This window comes from Delphinus delphis, chromosome 19 (assembly GCF_949987515.2).
Source record: "Delphinus delphis chromosome 19, mDelDel1.2, whole genome shotgun sequence".
Taxonomy (NCBI): Eukaryota; Metazoa; Chordata; class Mammalia; order Artiodactyla; family Delphinidae; genus Delphinus; species Delphinus delphis.
The window spans coordinates 30,947,277-30,965,066 of record NC_082701.1 but is presented as its reverse complement, the minus strand read 5'-3'; the positions used below and the strand labels follow the sequence as shown (position 1 = coordinate 30,965,066).

The window sequence follows — 17,790 nt, the reverse complement described above, 5'->3', positions numbered from 1 at the left end:
AACATAAGGAACTCTTCCTCCAGCTGTTTTCACTGAGTCAATAAAGAGACTAAAGCAATTATCAGAGGAAGTTTGGAAAGCCTCAATTATATATGAAACAGATGTAGGTATCCAAAACTTTTTAAAAAATGGTGTGAGATCCATCTTGATTTGCTGTCTGGTGGTACTGTCACTTGGGTACTTGTCATACCTCTCTTAGCCTCCTTGGAGGCAGCAACCATGTCTTAATCACCTTTGTATGCCCTTTAGTGCCTAACAGTGCCTGGCACATTGTTGGTACTCAGTAGACATCTGATGAATCTAGTTGAACATAAATGGGTAGGCAACCCAGCCTAAAATCCTTTTCAAGTAAAGAAACTGGGTTTAGAGCATGCAAAGAAATGTTTGAAACCCACCTGCTCTGGGCTTTACTCAAGCTGACTGGAGGAGGTTACTTCTCTTACTGCAGCCAGTCTGGTGCATTTCCACTCTCCCTTCTCGGTGGTCAAACTGGCCTGACATTAGTCCTTCCCTCTCTCTCCAGCCCAATATCAAGACGTGTACACCTGGAGAAGCAGTGCTTCAAAAATTTCTCTATCATCATGGTGAAATGGTGAAGCTTCTGAGGTATTAAGCAATCCATCATAACGTTTGTGACCGGTTAACTTTAATTTGTCAAAATAAATCTGCAGTTTTTGCATGTTAGTAATACAGTGCTGGTATTGACAGGAAAAATCATCCATCTGCTTACATAGAAACCTTCGTTTAGGAGCACACCTTAGGAGGGAAATGGATACACAATAAAAGGCAAATGTAGGCCAAGCAGCGAGCCCTAGAGCGTAACAGGCTGGATGTCAGATTTGAGGATGATCTAATACAACTGTTTAGCTGCCAATCTGATAAAGGGGAAGCTCTCAACCAGGTTACAACCAGAAGAGAAAAACAAACTCTCTGCTTTTTTCGTGAGCGGTGGCCTTCTTGCCTTCAACATTTGGTTGAATCAGTTCGTCAGCATCAAAACTCAATTCCAGTTCCAAGACAGGAGAATTTCACCACACAACCTACTCGGCCCCTGCTTTCAGTGGCCCACTGCCACCCCCAGCCTGCCAACTCTCTCCCTCCCAAAAGAAGACACGACGTGGGTTTATTATTGCAGACAAGCTTAAGTGAATAAAGAATGCATACAAAATATCATTTTAACTGAAGTCATACAATGAATTCTCACTCCTGTTTATTATACAATGAATTGATAAAGCAATCATTCCTAGTATATATCTTTTTTTTTTTTTTTTTAAAGAACTAATACTTTTAGGGTTCTGACGACCACACTCTAGCCTGGGGGTAGGGTCCACACCTGCCCCCACTGAGGACTGCTCCTTGGGCCATTGTGGAGGAAGCCAGGGCCATCTCAATCATGGAGGATTGTGATTGCCAGCCCAGCCAGAGAGAGACGACAGGTCCTAGCGGGCAGAGCCAGAACCCGGTCCTGGGGCTGCATGCCAGGAAACGTTGGCTTCCTCCAAATGTGGCCAAGACCTGCCCAATCCAGACCTCAGCAGGGCCACGCATGGGCCTTCCCTACACGAGTCCTTCCAGTAGTCCACACATAATGCTCTACATATTAAAAACAAACCATTTTGGTACTGTGGATAGGAACAGTTGTAACAAAGTCATAGCTACATATTTTTCTCTACATTTTGTTTATTGAGACAAACTAATTAAAAGGCACAAACATAGGGCATGTTTACATGGACATTATAACAAACATATACATTAAAAGTGTAGGAATGTGTTGCCTTCCTGCTAAACAGAAAGTTCCTAAGCTTTTATATATACAAAAGTTGTACAATTTAATGTCCTAAAGTACAAAAGATCATTTATAAAATTATTTTACACTAAGTACTATTTATTTTACTTTTTTACTACGTAGTTCAACCCCCTCGAACTGTTTTGTATAATGACACACAGATACCTGTCCCTGATGTAGGAAGTCTGCCTCAGATGCAAGGTATTTTGATGCTTGAACTGACACAGTGGGGTATAAATGGAAGTCATCCAGTTTGATAGTCAGTCCTGCAAACATTCTGCAAGATTAACACAACTAATGTCCATTTCTCTTAACTGCAAGATTAAAAAAAGGAAAAAAACCCCAAAACATATTGCAACTGAAAAAATAATCACAGCGCCTTGGTTTTAGTAACTTCTTTTTCAAAACACAATGCTTTAAAAACATGAATGTGTGACATGATGGTGTAAAGAGTATCTGTCTCCCTAGCTTTTGGTTTCTACTTTGTACTATGTACAGAGATAAAACATCCTGCTAAGAAATAAAAAGCACATGTCTTAACGTGCACAATCATTGCTGGATTTCTGCAGGGAGTGCAGACAGCTGTCTCCCTGAAAACCCGACAAAGCTGATACAAGTGTTTTCTCAAAGAACAAAAAGTGATGTCCATATTTACAAAGTTGAACAAATCTGCACAATACTTAAGAAACAGAAGGAGAACTTAAAAAAAAAAGATACACTCTGCTTGTTCTGAAGGGGCATACTACCTAGTTAGTGGTTAGAATAAAAACTGTATACAATTTAATATAAGACATAAACTCTAGTGAGCAACTAACACACCTTTCCCTGTTGAAATATCAACAGGCTCTGATTGGGAGAGAGAGGGGCATATCACATCCCAGTGCCTCCAGCGTCTTCCAATTAAAGCAATATATTTTAACTGTTACAAAGTACTCCTTGACCCCTGAATAGGAGTCCCATTGGCCTCTGTTTGTTAGGAGTCTGCCTGTCCGCACACTTGACTTCTCCTCTGTCAGCTGCGGCCTTTTCTTACCAAAACACAATGTGTATATTTTGTTTGTTTTTTTAAGTTTTTTAAAAAAGTCAACTACAATGCTATATTCCATCAGGATTAGTATGCTGAGCAATATTTACATCTCCAAATATCAGGTCACAATCCCTATTATATGTTGAAGATAGAATGATAAATTATCATATGCTTTGCATATCAGAGCTGGTATCACCTTTCCCATAGGGAATGCTGCCTGAAATTAACATATTCCCAAAGGTAAAATGCATATTCTCTGAAATGCATTTTATTATGACAATGCATGTATTTACTCATAAAAACAATAAACACAGACAATTTTACACTAGCTCTCAATCCCTGGATTTAGAACTTCAGGTTAAAATCAGCCATCCACCTTGTATATATGGGGAGAAGAGTTCTGCTAGTGTTCAGAATAAAATGATTTCTTGGGATCAAAAACAGTAATGCTGCTTTTTAATTTTGAAATGGGTTTTGCTTTTTCATGATTGGTTTTAATTCCGGCTTTCATCTTGCCAACTACTATCCTGTTTAAGCAATGCTGTCAGCTAAAAGGAATTTCTGATTAAACTAAAGTGGTCCAGTGATAAGTGACATACACACCCTACTTTGAACAATCCCAGCCAAATTGGAGAATAATGCTACTACACTATTATTAACTAATGTAATAAATCTCCCAATTTCATGGTTTACTTTTTGCTTTAATAAACTAAAAGTAAGTTGCTGGTAAATATTTACTTGAACCCATATTTTGATTTTATAATACTGTTTACCAAGGTGGTGATGTAGGCAAAGCTTGGGGTAAGAAAGGCATGCTCTCTACAGGCCTCATTGCTATATTGAGAGGGGCAGCTAACGTCATAGGCGTGGGCAGGTTCATTGGAGACGTGATCGTGACAGGGTGTGCTATATTCACTGGGGCAGTGACGGGGGTGGGGAGGTTGACTGGGGTAGTGAGTGTTAAAGGAGAGGTCATGGACAATGGACTGGTTATAGTCACAGGGTGCCCTATGTTCATTGGGCTGGTTATGTTAACTGCACTTGAAACATTTACTGGACTTCTCATGCTCATTGCAGCTGCCACTGTGACTGGGTTTGACATAGTCCCAGACGACACAGAGGACGTTATATTGAATGGAGTAGTGAGAGTCACAGGTGTCGTAGCAGCCGTGGAGGTTTGGCACAGGTTAGCAGCTTCTAAAATAAGAAGACAAAAGGGCCTTTAGACTCTCAAAACAGTGAACACAATTCAGTTTCTGAATCAACTTCTTTTAATTAAAAAGGACAAACATTTAATAAATTAAATTATAGTTTTCTACCCTGTGGTCAACAGGAAGGGAGGATCCTTCTGAGCACAAGACTGGGGGCCAGGAATCCCAGCACAGGAGCAGATCTCTTCCGATGCTGTGCCTTTCACAAGACTGAGGCAACTGGCTTAGCCTTGGTGCTTTTGGTTTGGAGTTTAGATTTACTTACCTACCTCACAGTGATGCTGGAAGATCAGGTAATTTCTGCAAGGCACTCTGGGGGGCAGAGATATCAAGTAGGGCTAAGTTTTCTCACTACCACTTCCATGTAGTTCCTCTGAATTCTAAAGACTTTCCCGGGAAGAACCAAGCACCCACAGGCCAGGCTGGAAGAGCTTGTTTACACAGAGCTGGGCAGATGGTTACACAGTAACAGTTAATCAGAAAAATCTTCTCACAAGGCATACTGTAACTAGCAGAGAGAGGTGTGTGTCCTCGATGCTATGTACTCTAAAGCCTTCTCAGAGGTGAAGCCACATTCTGTTAAGGTTTTAAAACTCCATTAAGTTGGGATGGATAAACAAGCTGTTTTAATATCATCTGTTTATTTCAGTCTTAGAAAAATCATTTTAGTTAAATAATCCTGTTGTTTCTGGTTGTTTCTTAACGTTGTTTAGAATGAACAAGTATCCCTCAGTAGGTTTATGTTCTCCTCCCCGCTCCCGTATCTTCTTCTCTTTCTGAGGCTAACATAATCACCTACTTTATGCCTGGTGTCATTTAACTATATGTATTCCACACACCACCAGCCATACCAAGGGGGACTAGCCAGGCTAGGAGACCCTGCAGTGAGCTGGGGGACCCTGGTCCTTGTTATCAGCAAAGCCTGGGCACTTCTTAAGGAAAACTTCCCTCACAGGTGACACCCCTTACACCACCCCGCAACAAAATTCAGCACCACCTGCTGGTGTGTCAGAAAAGTGCAGTAAGAAGACAGATGGGGGTGCTGGCTGTGACTTGGCTGTCAAAACGGAGAAATGCATTTGAGACTAAAGATGGAGGTCTGCCCACAGGCCACGCATGGTCAAATCACCTCAGGTGGACCCTTGAGTCAATGAGCAGCCCTTCCTTGATGAGCATGATGTAACCTTGGCATTGCTCCATACTCTGTATCAGGGATTCCCAAACCTGGCTGATGATCAAAATCATTTACCTAGGGAGGTTTTTTTGAAAAAAACTGCTTCCCAGGAAATTCAATTGTGAGATTTAGATGGAACCTGGATATCTATCTATCTAAAAAGCTGCTGAGATGATGATCTCATTGTCATCCAGGTTTGGAAACTTATATTACCTTATTTAAGCCCAATATTTAAAAGGGACATGCTGATTCAAGTTCAGGTTTTCAGGTCAGGAGTCTCTTCTCCCCCCAGACGTGACATTTACTAACATGAACACAGAAGTTTCTAACATCAGTGGTCGTTTCCAAAGAGATTCATGCAACAAATGGGAATACAATAGCATTTTGTTTCACGCAGATCAGAAGATGAGCTAAACAACTGAGTCTTATTGTGCAAGCACACTGAAATACAATACCAAACAGAAGAGTGCAGAAGAAAAGAATGAGGGAGAAAACCGACTCACTTTTGAGGTGATGGTAGCATGCTAAAAATATTCTCCTCCTGTTTTCACCAAATAAGCTTTCACTTACTTGGTGGGTGTGCCATCTCCCCACCTCCCCTTCATTTTCTTTTTAATCTAACCCTATCCCTTTCTGTAACTTAAACACTTTTACTTCTTCTCTGAGCAAAGCATCCTTCGTATTTCAACCTTCGCTTTCAACCCACTATGCAATTATCACGGCACATACACACATATAAATTTTTCTCCCCTACCCACCATTCTCCATCCCTTCTCTTTATCACAAAATATTTAATCAAAATAATGACAAATATTCATTTGGAAGATAGGAATAAGCAGCATCTGAGGCAAAGTGGAAAGCCTATCTGAACTGCTGCATTCTTTCCTCCAGTGCCAGTAGATATATGGAAAAGCTATTCCTTTTATCTTTTTCCAAGTACAGAATGTTTAGAAGGGATCTGAGGAAGGGAATAGCTGCACTACATGAACGCAAAGGATGGAAGAAACTACACAGCAAAGGAATTACAGCACAGCCTACATGCAGGGGATTCCTTATGAATTTAAAATAAAACAGTAAGACATGACAAGGGTGGGGAAGGCAAAACGGAATTTAGCAATCTGTCCTGTGGCTGATGATACATTGACAAAATGATTTAACTGAAATGGCTGCACAGTAGTCCAGAAGCCAAAGCTACAACTACTAAGTTAAAAAACTGTGCTGAAAACCGATACTCCAACTGCTTCTTTATAAGATATATATGAGAGAAAAGCAAACCATGCCCAGTTTTAGTAACAATTACAGTAAAGTCACTAACAACTGAAGTACATACATGTTAAGCTAATGCCAGCCCCAGTGACAGACTGAATTAGATTAAGGGTGAGACCGAGAAAAAAGACATCAGCGTTATAGAGTCTGAAATATGTAATAAATAATACAATTCAGAAAGAACACTAAAGAGCAGAAAATAACACAGTTGTAAGAAAATGAACTTATGTACACATAAGGATATTTCATCTACCTTTAAGAGTGGGACTATTTTAAAAACACAAAAAGGAGCCTTTAATGCATGAAGGTTGACATAAAAATGAACATAAAAAGGAACTCTGAGCGTACACAGCAAAGGACCAAATTTGGCTACAAATGTGTAACAAAATTAAGTCACAAGAAAGAACCTGACAAGAAGTACTAAGAATTTTTATTTCCTAGTAAAAAAAACTTACTTGGAAGCTTGGAAGCTTTGTTGCTAATAACTTTACCAGGTATCTCCTAGCATACAGTATCTCCTTAAAGTGTTTCCATAAAGCCGAATTCTCTAAGCTGTGGCTGTTTTACTTTGTTACTTGGCATACTAGATGAAAACACTAGCCACGCTGTGAGCACTGGATGCCTCATCTTACCTTTCTTTCTTGCTTTGACAGCTTCTTCCCACAGTCTCAGTGTCTCTACCTGCTTCCCTGGCCAGCTCGTCACATGCTGCTGCTGCTGCTGCTGCTGCTGCTTCTGGCTGCTGGTCTCTTCACTCATGCACGCTGCTCCAAAGACAAAGACAGAAACGCTATTATTTACCTGGAAAAAGTGTGGCTATTTTTTCAAAATCTGAACTTAGATACTTTGACTCCTCATGCCTCTATGATCTTTATCATTTGACCTGATAGTTTTTTACTATAGTACATCTTTTGTGCTGCTGTGTCTCTACTGGTCAAAACGGATAAATTTTAAAACTCCAGAGAGCTAGGGAAAACCAACATAAAAGAATTCTTTGCTACATTAAAAAGCAAGTATCTTTTAGAATGGAACTTGGGTAATATTAGCATGGAATAATTAATGCTCATCAAAATATGTAACATAGTTAGTTACCTGACCACAACGATGTACATTAAAAGTAAATTTCTGTAAAGTTAACAAAGTTTGACGTGCTAGATAATAAACCCAATGTACTTACAAGGAAGCAAAAACGAATGAGATTGAAACACATTAACCATTCTTTCCCATTCACTTTTGGCCACCTATTCTGAGAATCTGATGTTTCTGCTGCATGAAGTACATATATAATAGAATACAGAATTAGGAAAACACTTTCTTCTGATGGTTAGGGAGATCTTAGAAAAAAGCCTGGGTAAATGCAAGTATTGAATTTTATCCACAAGTCCCTGGAATATTCTATCTTTTCAACTCTGAATTTAAGGTAAGCAAAGCATTTAAACGTTCAAATGGGTACGCTATCCCTTTTCTCTATAGATTTGGGTTTGAGAAGTAAAATTATGTAACACTGCTTTTATCTTTAGGTTATGAAGGACATGTTATTAATACTATCAGGAGTTAGGGGGCACTCGTGCCTGAGAATCTTCCTTACATTAAATAACATCAGTTAAAATTGCCTGGCATAAGATGCAGCTTCCTAGTATGGCTTCTGCTGCCACGATCCTAACACACTAAAGCTTTTTATTCAAACCCCATAGAAGAAGGGACACACTGAAAAATAGCTGCAGGGAAATTGTGCTCTTCTAACTTGGACGTTATTAGTAGACAGTACAGGATTAAAAGCAAAATAAGTGGAGAGTTTATCATTGTTGCCTGTATACATGTACGTAAAGTGTATTTCCAACACTAATATACACCGTCCATTGACGCGTGTTTGCATACTTTAGCAACAGGAGGAAACAAGTAAGGTGAACATTAATATAGTCCTGAGAACACAGGTGAAAATATCTTCAATATATTATAAAAAAAAAAATCTAGATTCCATCAATCTGAAACGCAAAAGAAATACAATTTGGGCTTCCCTGGTGGCGCACTGGTTGAGAGTCCGCCTGCTGACGCAGGGGACATGGGTTCGTGCCCCCGTCCAGGAAAGTCCCACATGCCGCGGAGCGGCTGGGCCCTTGAGCCATGGCCGCTGAGCCTGTGCGTCTGGAGCCTGTGCTCCGCAACGGGAGAGGCCACGACAGTGAGAGGCCCGCGTACTGCAAGAAAAAAAAAAAAAAAAAGAAATACAATTTGAAGTGTCACCTACTTTTACTGATGCCTTGTTTACATGTATTACAGTTGATACTTTGGCTCTGCCCGTGTGTCTTTAAGTGGCTGGTGATGTATGCTGCGCTCAGGAGCTTCCCACAGATGTTACAGGATACCTTGCCTTCGTGGCGTACCATGTGTGTCCGCAGTCTGTCTTTGGTGGCAAAGGCAGCAGTGCACGTCTGCATGAGGGAGGAAAACTTTTTTTAAATATAGACTATCCTGTTCTACTCATTTTAAAGTACGTTATATTCTAGGTATTACCCTACTCATGTCAGCAAGCAGACTGAGTTAGCTGAATTTTAACTGCATGTGTTACCTAGAATTGTACTCACGATAAAACACCTGGTGAATTTTAGACTCTTACATTTTGAGGGGAAGAAAAAAATATCAACAGAGTAGTGAAAGATGTGAGCTGTAGAGTCAGTTAAACCCGGATTTAAATCCAGCTCCCTGACTCACTAAACAATGTAATACTCAGCAAGTTAGCTAACCTATCTGAATTTATTTCATCTGTAAAATGAAAATAATACCTACCTCACAAAATTACTGGTGGATTAAGAGCCTGGCCCAAAGCCTCATGACAGGTAATCACTCAATGACACTAGCTTCCTTCCTCCAATTGGATTTTTCTTAGAATTCGAATCACTTACTTAATAAAATCAGTCATTAACAAAATTTAACTGAAAGGAGCACAAAAAGACTTCCAGCAAAAAACCAGAATTACTGACGCCTAACACGGTCATTTCATTTAGCAAGATTCTTAACCTCTTCATTACCACAACTTATGTCATTAGAGAATGCTCCAATTTGGCGATAGCAGACAAAAATCCAGTAAGTGGTAACATTTGGGAGAAAATTCATATTTTCTTAGATTATGGTTAAAACAACCTCAATCATCAACCCAGAAGTTAATTTAAAACACTTCATTCATTTATTCTTTTCAAATAAACGACCTTTGCAAGACAATAAATTTTTTTTCTTATAACAATAAATACTGTTGCCCAAGGAAAATGAAATGTAGCTTAACAAAAACAACATTTACATTTTTAAATGGTCTTGCCTCACAGAAATAGAAGCTGTCATTTATATTTTATAAAACCAGAATTCAAATGGACCACATTTACTCAAGTCAGTGATTTTACGACTATTCAAGAAAGGTGAGATTTGACTGGCTCAGACCTTCTGGATAATGTGCATTAAGTGCTACACTAAGGATAAGTCATTTTAACTCTTACTTGGCATTTGAAGGGTCTTTCTGTTGAATGGACATGTTTTACGTGACAGCTTAAGTGGTCAGGCCTGTGAAAGAGAGAGTTTCAACAGAAGATGTAATGGAACACACATAGAGAAATGCTACTTACTGTGATGTTTACATGCTTGGCAGACATGGGTGGGGGACATTTTAAAGAAAGACAGCAGAATTACCAACTCCCCCACCCCCCAGTGCAAGCCTCCTTACCTCTCTTACCATAAACAAAAGTCTTAGTCCTTTATACCTGTTAATTTTCTTTCCTAGTCAACATCAAATCATATTAGGTCTTGATTCTTTACAATTACAAAATACCCAAAGTTTAGTCCTAACACTTGCCAGAGACAACTGCTACTACATTAACTTTAAAAGCCTTTAAAAATGAAAATTAGTGAAATGTTAGTAACCACAGAAAAATGGAAAAAAACGTTCTCTTAAAAGTTTTAAGAGATTCCAAGGTCATCCCAACTTCCAGGATATGTTTCTTTGGTTTGTGCAGTGAATCTCATGTCCAGCCACCCAAATGAATTGAAAACTGATGGTTTCGCAGTGATAAGAAGTACTGATGTGCCGAAAGAAGGCCTGAGTCCACCAAGGCACTTCTTAAATGAAATAGTAAGTTAATCACTATGTCACCACTTGTCAGCCACACCAAACTGGAATTAGACCTGGAGGTGTAATACTTTATCTGTCACCAATCTCCTCTAATAACACAGGCCTGCAAATATCTATTCTCACATAAACCTTCTAGATCACGCAGAGATCGTACTGATACCATAATGAAAAAAAAAGCAAAGCAAAATGCAGTACCTCGAGAAGCCTTTCCCACAAACACTGCAAGTATAGGGTTTGGTGATGCCTCCTTCGTGAGACCTCACGTGGTAAGTCATCCGGTCCTTCCTCTTGAAGCGCTGATTACAAATAGGACACTCGAAGGGCTTTTCGTCCGAATGGGAGAGCTTGTGCCGATTGAGGTGGTACACATCTCGGAAGGCCTTCCCACACATCTCACAAGCATGGTTCTTCTTGACAGGCTTACTGGGTTTCTTGACAGACTGCGTCACGGGCATAGCTGTGGTGCTGGCACTGCTGCTGGGGTTGGTGCCCGAGGAAGATGTAGTGACTGTTGACAAGATGCCTGCAATGGTTGAGACCAACGAAGTTCGGCTGCTGTCCCCAGCGATGGTGGAGATAAGGGGAACCACCGTGGTGGGGGTTTTCTTTGGCCGGGACACCAACTTGATGCCTGTGTGGCAGGACTCGTGGCGCCTCAGGTGATAGCTGTCCCTGAAAGCTTTACTGCAGTAAGTGCACACAAAGGAAGTTTTGGGTTTTTCTTTTTTAATCCCAATGGCATCCTTTAATGTTTCTGGAGCAGCCTGAGGTTTCTGAGTTATTGGTATTGGAAGCAATGGTTTCTGATCAGGGGGCTCCACAGCAGAGCTCAGGAGGGGCAGCAAGCTGTTCTGTGCTGCCTGCTGTTGGTGATGGGAGGCTTCGTGGGCCTAAAACCAAACATTTACACTTCAGAAATTCAGCCTCTCACAATGACCTTCAAAATTCAACATGCTTCAGACAATAGAGACCAGAAGAAACAATCAAGGAGCCTGTAAGCTACTCTCTGCAGCAGAGATCCAGCAACCACCTAGCTACTCTCAGAGCTCCCAATACAAAGCATTAAAATCACTGCACAGACACAAAACTTTTGCAAGTAAGTTGCTGACAGTGATCTTGCTTTCAAACAGCTGACTAAACTACACACCACCCTGGTTCATAAGGGACATACCAGCTGATGAAATGAGTCTGCATTAGTCTGTCAGTGCTGAGACCAAGTTTAAATAACTTGTCAAAAAAATTACACTCCAGACTTAACTATTTAACAGTACCTTACTGCAGTAATCCACAAGCCACACACTCACACATACACATATAGACATGTAATCATCTACTTGTCTATTTTACCTAGGAAAATAGATGTCTCTCCCCTTCCATCACAAACTCTCAGTGACCGAGGAAAGAGGCTGTTGCTAAGTAATACAAGGAATCTAGGTCTCTGAATACATATGCTAGTGGTTAAGTTTACTTTTAAAGTTTCCACTTAACTCTACTAAAAGATTTGGTTGAAATGGAATCTGCTATTAATCATCCTGGAAGGCATCTGTGAAGGCAGCCCCCAGCAAACACCTGTCAATTGTTTCTCAGTTCATTTAATCTTACACTAGAAGTCTGCATCCTTTAGCAACACTAGCTGTTCAAACCCTAAACTCAGACTAATAAGAAAGAACAAACTATAAATAATTTAAATTCCTTTCATTTTCATCTTCTTCTAGCAGTGGTAGGGCGAGTTAAAGTATTGGACATTTGCTGTTATAAAGTGCTTTTCCACTCCAAAACTGGGAGCTGGACAATGTTTGGAAATTTTCTTTAGCTGCACTGAAACCAAAATTTCATTGTGGGTCAGGTTCTTGGTATTTATGAGTAGTTACTCACTTGGTTTTGATTCTTCCAAAATTCTCCATACCTCTATACTGATTAACATTTAGGAAATGATGGGAAAAAATTCCTGAAATAGTTCTTCCTAATATGCTGTATTTGATCAACATTATTTTTGAAACTCTGGACAGTGAGCTCAAGCCCCTATGCTTGAGTTTTGTCATCCTAAAAGGATACATGCACTCAGAGGTAAGAGTTCCAAATATTTTAAGCATACAGTGTCCTAGGAAGGGCCCATCCCATCATCTCAGACACTCTAGACACTTATTTACCCTTTTCACTCTAAATCTAAGTTCTACATTACACTCCATTAAGTAAAAAAATATGGAGACACACAGACACACTCACACAGAGCTCCTCTCCTGACGAATAAGAACACCTACCACACACAGCTCCATGTTTACTTGATAGCAGCACAACAGCTAAGCCTAGAACCAGACTTCCCTAAATCATCAGGAGGTGTCATATCCAGAGTTAACCACTTTCAATTTAACTATTTTGACTGAATCTTCCTTTGAGTCCTGGAAGTACTCATAGAAATTGTGTGCTTACTTATGAGTATCTTTCTGGACTTAGTGCTCACACTGAGTCCACTTTTAATTTAATTTATGGAGCTCCTGTAATTGTCAGGGTCTACCCAAGTGACTTTAGTAAAAACTTTATAGAATTTGGACTCTAATCTTACCCCCTTTCCAACCTGGCTGTAGGATGCCCAAGCTTCCGTACAGTATACAAACGGTTAATAGCTGAAGATAGCTCAAGATATACAATTTCAAAGGCTAACAGATCAGATAATAGGGAAAGCAAATCTTCTGGACAAAGTTCAGACTTATAGTGTTCAGAGGCATTTTTCAATTCTAAACAACCATTAGTTCGATGGAGTACTAAAAGCACTTACTGCCATTTTACCAATTCAGATGTCTGTGGCAACATAAAGTATTTTTACAGCATTGCTGAAGCTCACTCTCACAGGAGGGTCACACCAGGTCCCTGCTTCTCGGGTGAAATGCTGTAGAATGCCTCGCCCACTACGGGAATCACTCTCTGAGGATTCCTAGGATCCCCACACTTCTATATGAAGCCTTCTAAGAGGGGAACTGGGTTTCCCCAACTTGTTCTCTGAGGGAGAGACAGAGTAAAATAACAACCATGGCCTGCCTTCCGTTAAGTGATTTTTAAAAATATATAACTTCTGGGTAGACTTTTATTTGACTAGCATCATCAAACCAAAGTTTTAATTTTATCTCCCATCTCTTTCAACTGCAAGGCTTTTTTAACCCTGCCCAAGCTTTCCTCTTCTGGGGCTGGCAAAAAAAAACAAAACAGAAATGTTATTTCATCACCCAGGGTGGTAGGATATGGCACCATGAAATCTCCAGTGCCAGAGGGTAAAAGATTTTGTTCTGAAGGAAACTGGCATCAGTGAGTCATATCTTGAATGTCCTATTAGGAGAATCATTCATCAAACACTTTAACAGATATGGGTTTCACTTTCCACCAGGTTATTTGGAAAGCAAGCAGGTATTAAATTGTTTTAAAATATAAATTCAACAGGATGCTCCAGGAAACAAATGAGAGAGTTTAACTCTCCATTTCCCCAGTGAAAATTACTTAAAACTGGAACTGAGTAAGTCTATTCATACCTTTCCAGAGAAAAGACTGAAATATTCTCTTTACCCATTCAACTGTCCTCGGCTCTAAATTATAAGTTTTCCAACAATTTTCACTGCACACATTGCCAAGCCCAGGATCAAATATTAGCTTTCACACTTCTCCATCAGGTGGAAAAAAAGATTTTAATAGCTGAAAAAAATTAAATAATATAAAATCTAATTAAAAAGTTGATCATTAAATGCTTGGCATTTGCTTTCCCCAGGAAAAGAATAATAAAAGTATTCCAAAAGATTTTTCAACTAGTTTTCCAAAAATTAGTTACGGGGTTTTCCTTTACATAAAGAACTCTCGTTTTTTTCCAATCTCCATTGAGAGCACGTTTAATATGGTAAATCTAAATCATTCCTCATGTGAAAAATCACTGCAGTGGCCCATTAATCCCATATTTTAAAATGACCATTTGAAAGCTTTTTCTAGAGAGGGCATTTGCCACCTTTACACCAACCTGGATGCAAGCTAGTTATGTATCATTTTTTTCCAATGCATTTTTACGTTGACTTATCACATTATCAAGCTCATCAAAGCACTTGTTAAAACAATACAAGATCACAATAAGGGCCAAGTTAGTGAATTCCGTAATTTTGGGTATGTTCAATTTTAAGAAGCCCGAATATATTTCAATTACTTAAAAATCAAATTACTCACACTCGAAAGAATATGTCTTAAAACAATAAACCATCTCTACACAGTAGGCACTGTTTGAATTATCCAGTTCCTTATATTAACTCCACTGGGATGGGTCCAGTGGCTGGGAGGATTTTTTTTGAAAATTCTGCATCCGTTCCTGGTTAGTTCCAAAAGGTCTCAAGCGCCCAAGCTACGCATTTGGGATTTCACGAAGTTATTCAAAGAAGGAAAATAACTCAGAGAGGCGGGAAGAACGCACTTAAAGTGACGAGCTTCCTAACCTCCGGTTCCTAAGTTTCCCCGTGAGCTCATTACTACTGCCCATTAAGTGCTTCGTTTTCAAACAGAAACGAAGCGGGGAAAAAATAAGTTCTAGGTCTTCCAAATAGGGGTCCCCACCTCAGATGGGCGGGCAAGAAGGTTGCCAACGCATCGGCTACAGTCACCTTCAAGTTTCTTGCAAAAAGTGAAGACCAACACCCCACGAATGACTCATCTGGGGGCTCTGTAAGCGGACTTTGTTTGCTCTCTCCACTGGCCGTCTCCCCCACTTGGTTGGAGGAAACGCTAAAGGTGGGACGAGAGAGAAACGCGCCCCAGCAGAAGGTGGGGCCTCCCGGAGTGCCGGGCCCCCGCCCCCCCCACCCCCGGCCGGGGGATTCCCCGGGCTGAATGGGACGGCGGTAGAGCTGGACAGAGGGAGAGGGTGTCAGCTGCCAAGGCTCGGCACTGGCTTGGGAATGAAAACACGTAAATCCAACGAAAAAGTTTGGGGAGGGGATACACGCTTACAGCACCCCCCAACTGGGTAAACATGAGGGGGGCGGCGGGAAGGGGGAGTGGCGGGGAGCCCAAGGATACCCGCTATTCGCGGGGACTCGAGCGGGGGGGCTTGTCAGAAAGTCAACATATACACACAAAAAGAAGACAGGGAGGTGAAGAGAACGGAGAGCGAGCGAAAAGATGGATGAAGTGGGGGGGAAGTGAGCAGGACCCGGGGACCCCCCTCACCCCACGGTGCGGGCCCGGGCCCGGCGCGCCGTGGCCGAGCGGACCGCGCTATCCAGCGGCCCGGCGCCCTCCTTTCTCTGGGCCGCGGCTGGTGACAGCGACCGGCCTCCTCCCTTCCCCTTCAGGGCGGGAGGGAAGGGTGTGTGTGTGTGTGTGCGCGTGTGTGTTTGTGTGCTGGGGGGGGACCGGGGGTCACCCCGAGGCCTGCTCTCTTCCCCGCACCCCGTGAGGCCGCCTCCTTTCACCTCAGCAGCCCCGCTCCGCCGAGGCGGGCGGGCGGAAAAACAAAGGGGGATTAAGGCCGGGCCGGAGAGCGGAGCCGGGAGGGAGGGGAGGAGGAGCGCCCGCCCGCCCGCCAGCCCCGGGCCCGGCCCCCCTGTCCCCCCCGTGTCCCCCCCGGGGGGGGCCCCCCGTACCTGGAACAGGAACGCGGTCCAGTTGGCCTCCATGGCTGCAGCGGCCGACCCCCCTCCTCCCCACTCCCCCCCGCTCGGGGAGCCTCCTCAGGCGGAGGAGGCGACAACAAAGCGGCGGCGGCGGCGGCGGCAGCGGCAGCGGCGGCTCCTCAACATGGCAGCGCCGAGCGCGGCCACTTCCGGTAACCTCCGGGACGCACCACCGCCGCGGCGAGCGCGGGCGGGGGGGGAGCCCCGACCCGGCCGCCGCCGCCCCCAGTGGCCCGGACCCCTCCCGGGCGTCCCCGCGGCCCGCTCGCCGCCTCGGAGCTCAGCCAGTGCCTGCGGGCGGTGGGGTCAGGGCCCCCGCGGGGGGGCTGGGGTGGGGCCGGGGGCGGGGATGGGGCGCGGCGTCCCCCCCCGCGGGGGTGTGTGGTGCTGCGGTCCGTGGCTCAGGCAGCTGGAACAGGGGGAGCTCAGGAGAGAAGATGGAGGACGCCAGGGTCTGGCGCTGGCTCGCTGGGCACGGCCGGGCCAGCTCCCGTGACTCAAACCCGGTGCCCGACAGCATCGCGTCCCTCTCAGGCCCTCAGCGGAAGGCACAGGCCACGGTGGCCCCCGGGCTCTTCAGTTCCTTTCGCGCAGCACAGCCCCTACCTCCAAACTGGGGGAAGCCCCTTCGACTTGCAGTGTCTTTCCCCTCTGGTATTTCATTCCAGCGAAACCTTCCGCACTCTTGCTGGATACGCATCTACCTCTGAGTGGCCTTCCAACTCAAGCAGGGAATCCCACTGGGGTGCAGCCTCAGATCCTCCCTGTGCGGAGGGAAACACTTCCCACGCGTAGAGGTGTCATTACTGGGTTATTCTTGGGTGAAGGGCTGAGCTTCCCCATCCTCTTCTTAACTCCAGATATGATGTGAAATTCTATCGAACACCCCCCTCTCCCGCCAACAAAAATATTTTTTTTTAATTAAAGAGAAAGTACAGACAAAAAATTGTTTTAGTGCTTTAGTACAGTCTACTTCCTCACCCCCCAAAACAAGAATCGAACTTCTGGTTGGACAGCGCCAGTTGTCACTGAGGTGACCCCAGCCTCTGTTTGCAGTTCCAAGTCTTCCGTGTAGGCGTCACTGCTACTGGAACTTTGTACGATGATGCCCTGAACATTTTCTATCAAAGACAAGCTGTTATTAAACAAGTGCCTCCAGTCCAAGAAGTCTCCTGTGGCGGGAAATGAGGAGGCAGCCTCTATCAGTGATATTTTTGTAAACTCTGGCTTTAAAAAATTCCACAGATGGTCACATTATTTCAAGACTTCAACTTCTTTCATAACCGACTGTCTCTTATCTCATTCCCTCCATTTATTCCTCTTAAATCACATTCTAATCAAGGTCACCATCTCCAACTTCCCCCATACATACACAATAAAAAATAATATGGTTGAAGAATTCTATTGGTAAAAGAAACTGAAGAGGTATAGTAATTTGACAGTCTGTGTTTCCTTTCCATCGACTACACATATATACCCCCTTCCCACACTTTCCTTCCCTCAGTCACCAGAATGAAGGGGCTGGCAAACGTTGGTCTGGTTCCTTTTAGAGTTGATTCCCTACTGGACACTG

The 17,790-nt window shown here is 42.9% G+C and overlaps 1 protein-coding gene across 4 annotated transcripts; it reads right to left on the bottom strand.

Annotated features, from left to right (window-relative positions):
* Nucleotides 1-639: 639 nt before the first annotated feature.
* On the bottom strand, nucleotides 640-16,740 carry VEZF1 (vascular endothelial zinc finger 1). 4 transcript variants are annotated; one of them, XM_059997704.1, is made up of 6 exons: nucleotides 16,188-16,740; nucleotides 10,777-11,471; nucleotides 9,953-10,016; nucleotides 8,713-8,914; nucleotides 7,097-7,231; nucleotides 640-4,010 (listed from the first exon to the last, which is right to left on the bottom strand). In XM_059997704.1, the coding sequence occupies exons 1-6, from the start codon at nucleotides 16,218-16,220 to the stop codon at nucleotides 3,583-3,585; spliced, it is 1,557 nt and encodes a 518-aa protein (XP_059853687.1). In that variant the 5' UTR covers nucleotides 16,221-16,740; the 3' UTR covers nucleotides 640-3,582. The 4 variants fall into 4 exon arrangements, with proteins under 4 accessions (XP_059853687.1, XP_059853689.1, XP_059853688.1 ...); XM_059997706.1 differs by having other exon boundaries at nucleotides 8,713-8,896; nucleotides 16,188-16,739; XM_059997705.1 differs by having other exon boundaries at nucleotides 7,097-7,228; nucleotides 16,188-16,738.
* Between the last annotated feature and the right edge of the window lie 1,050 nt (nucleotides 16,741-17,790).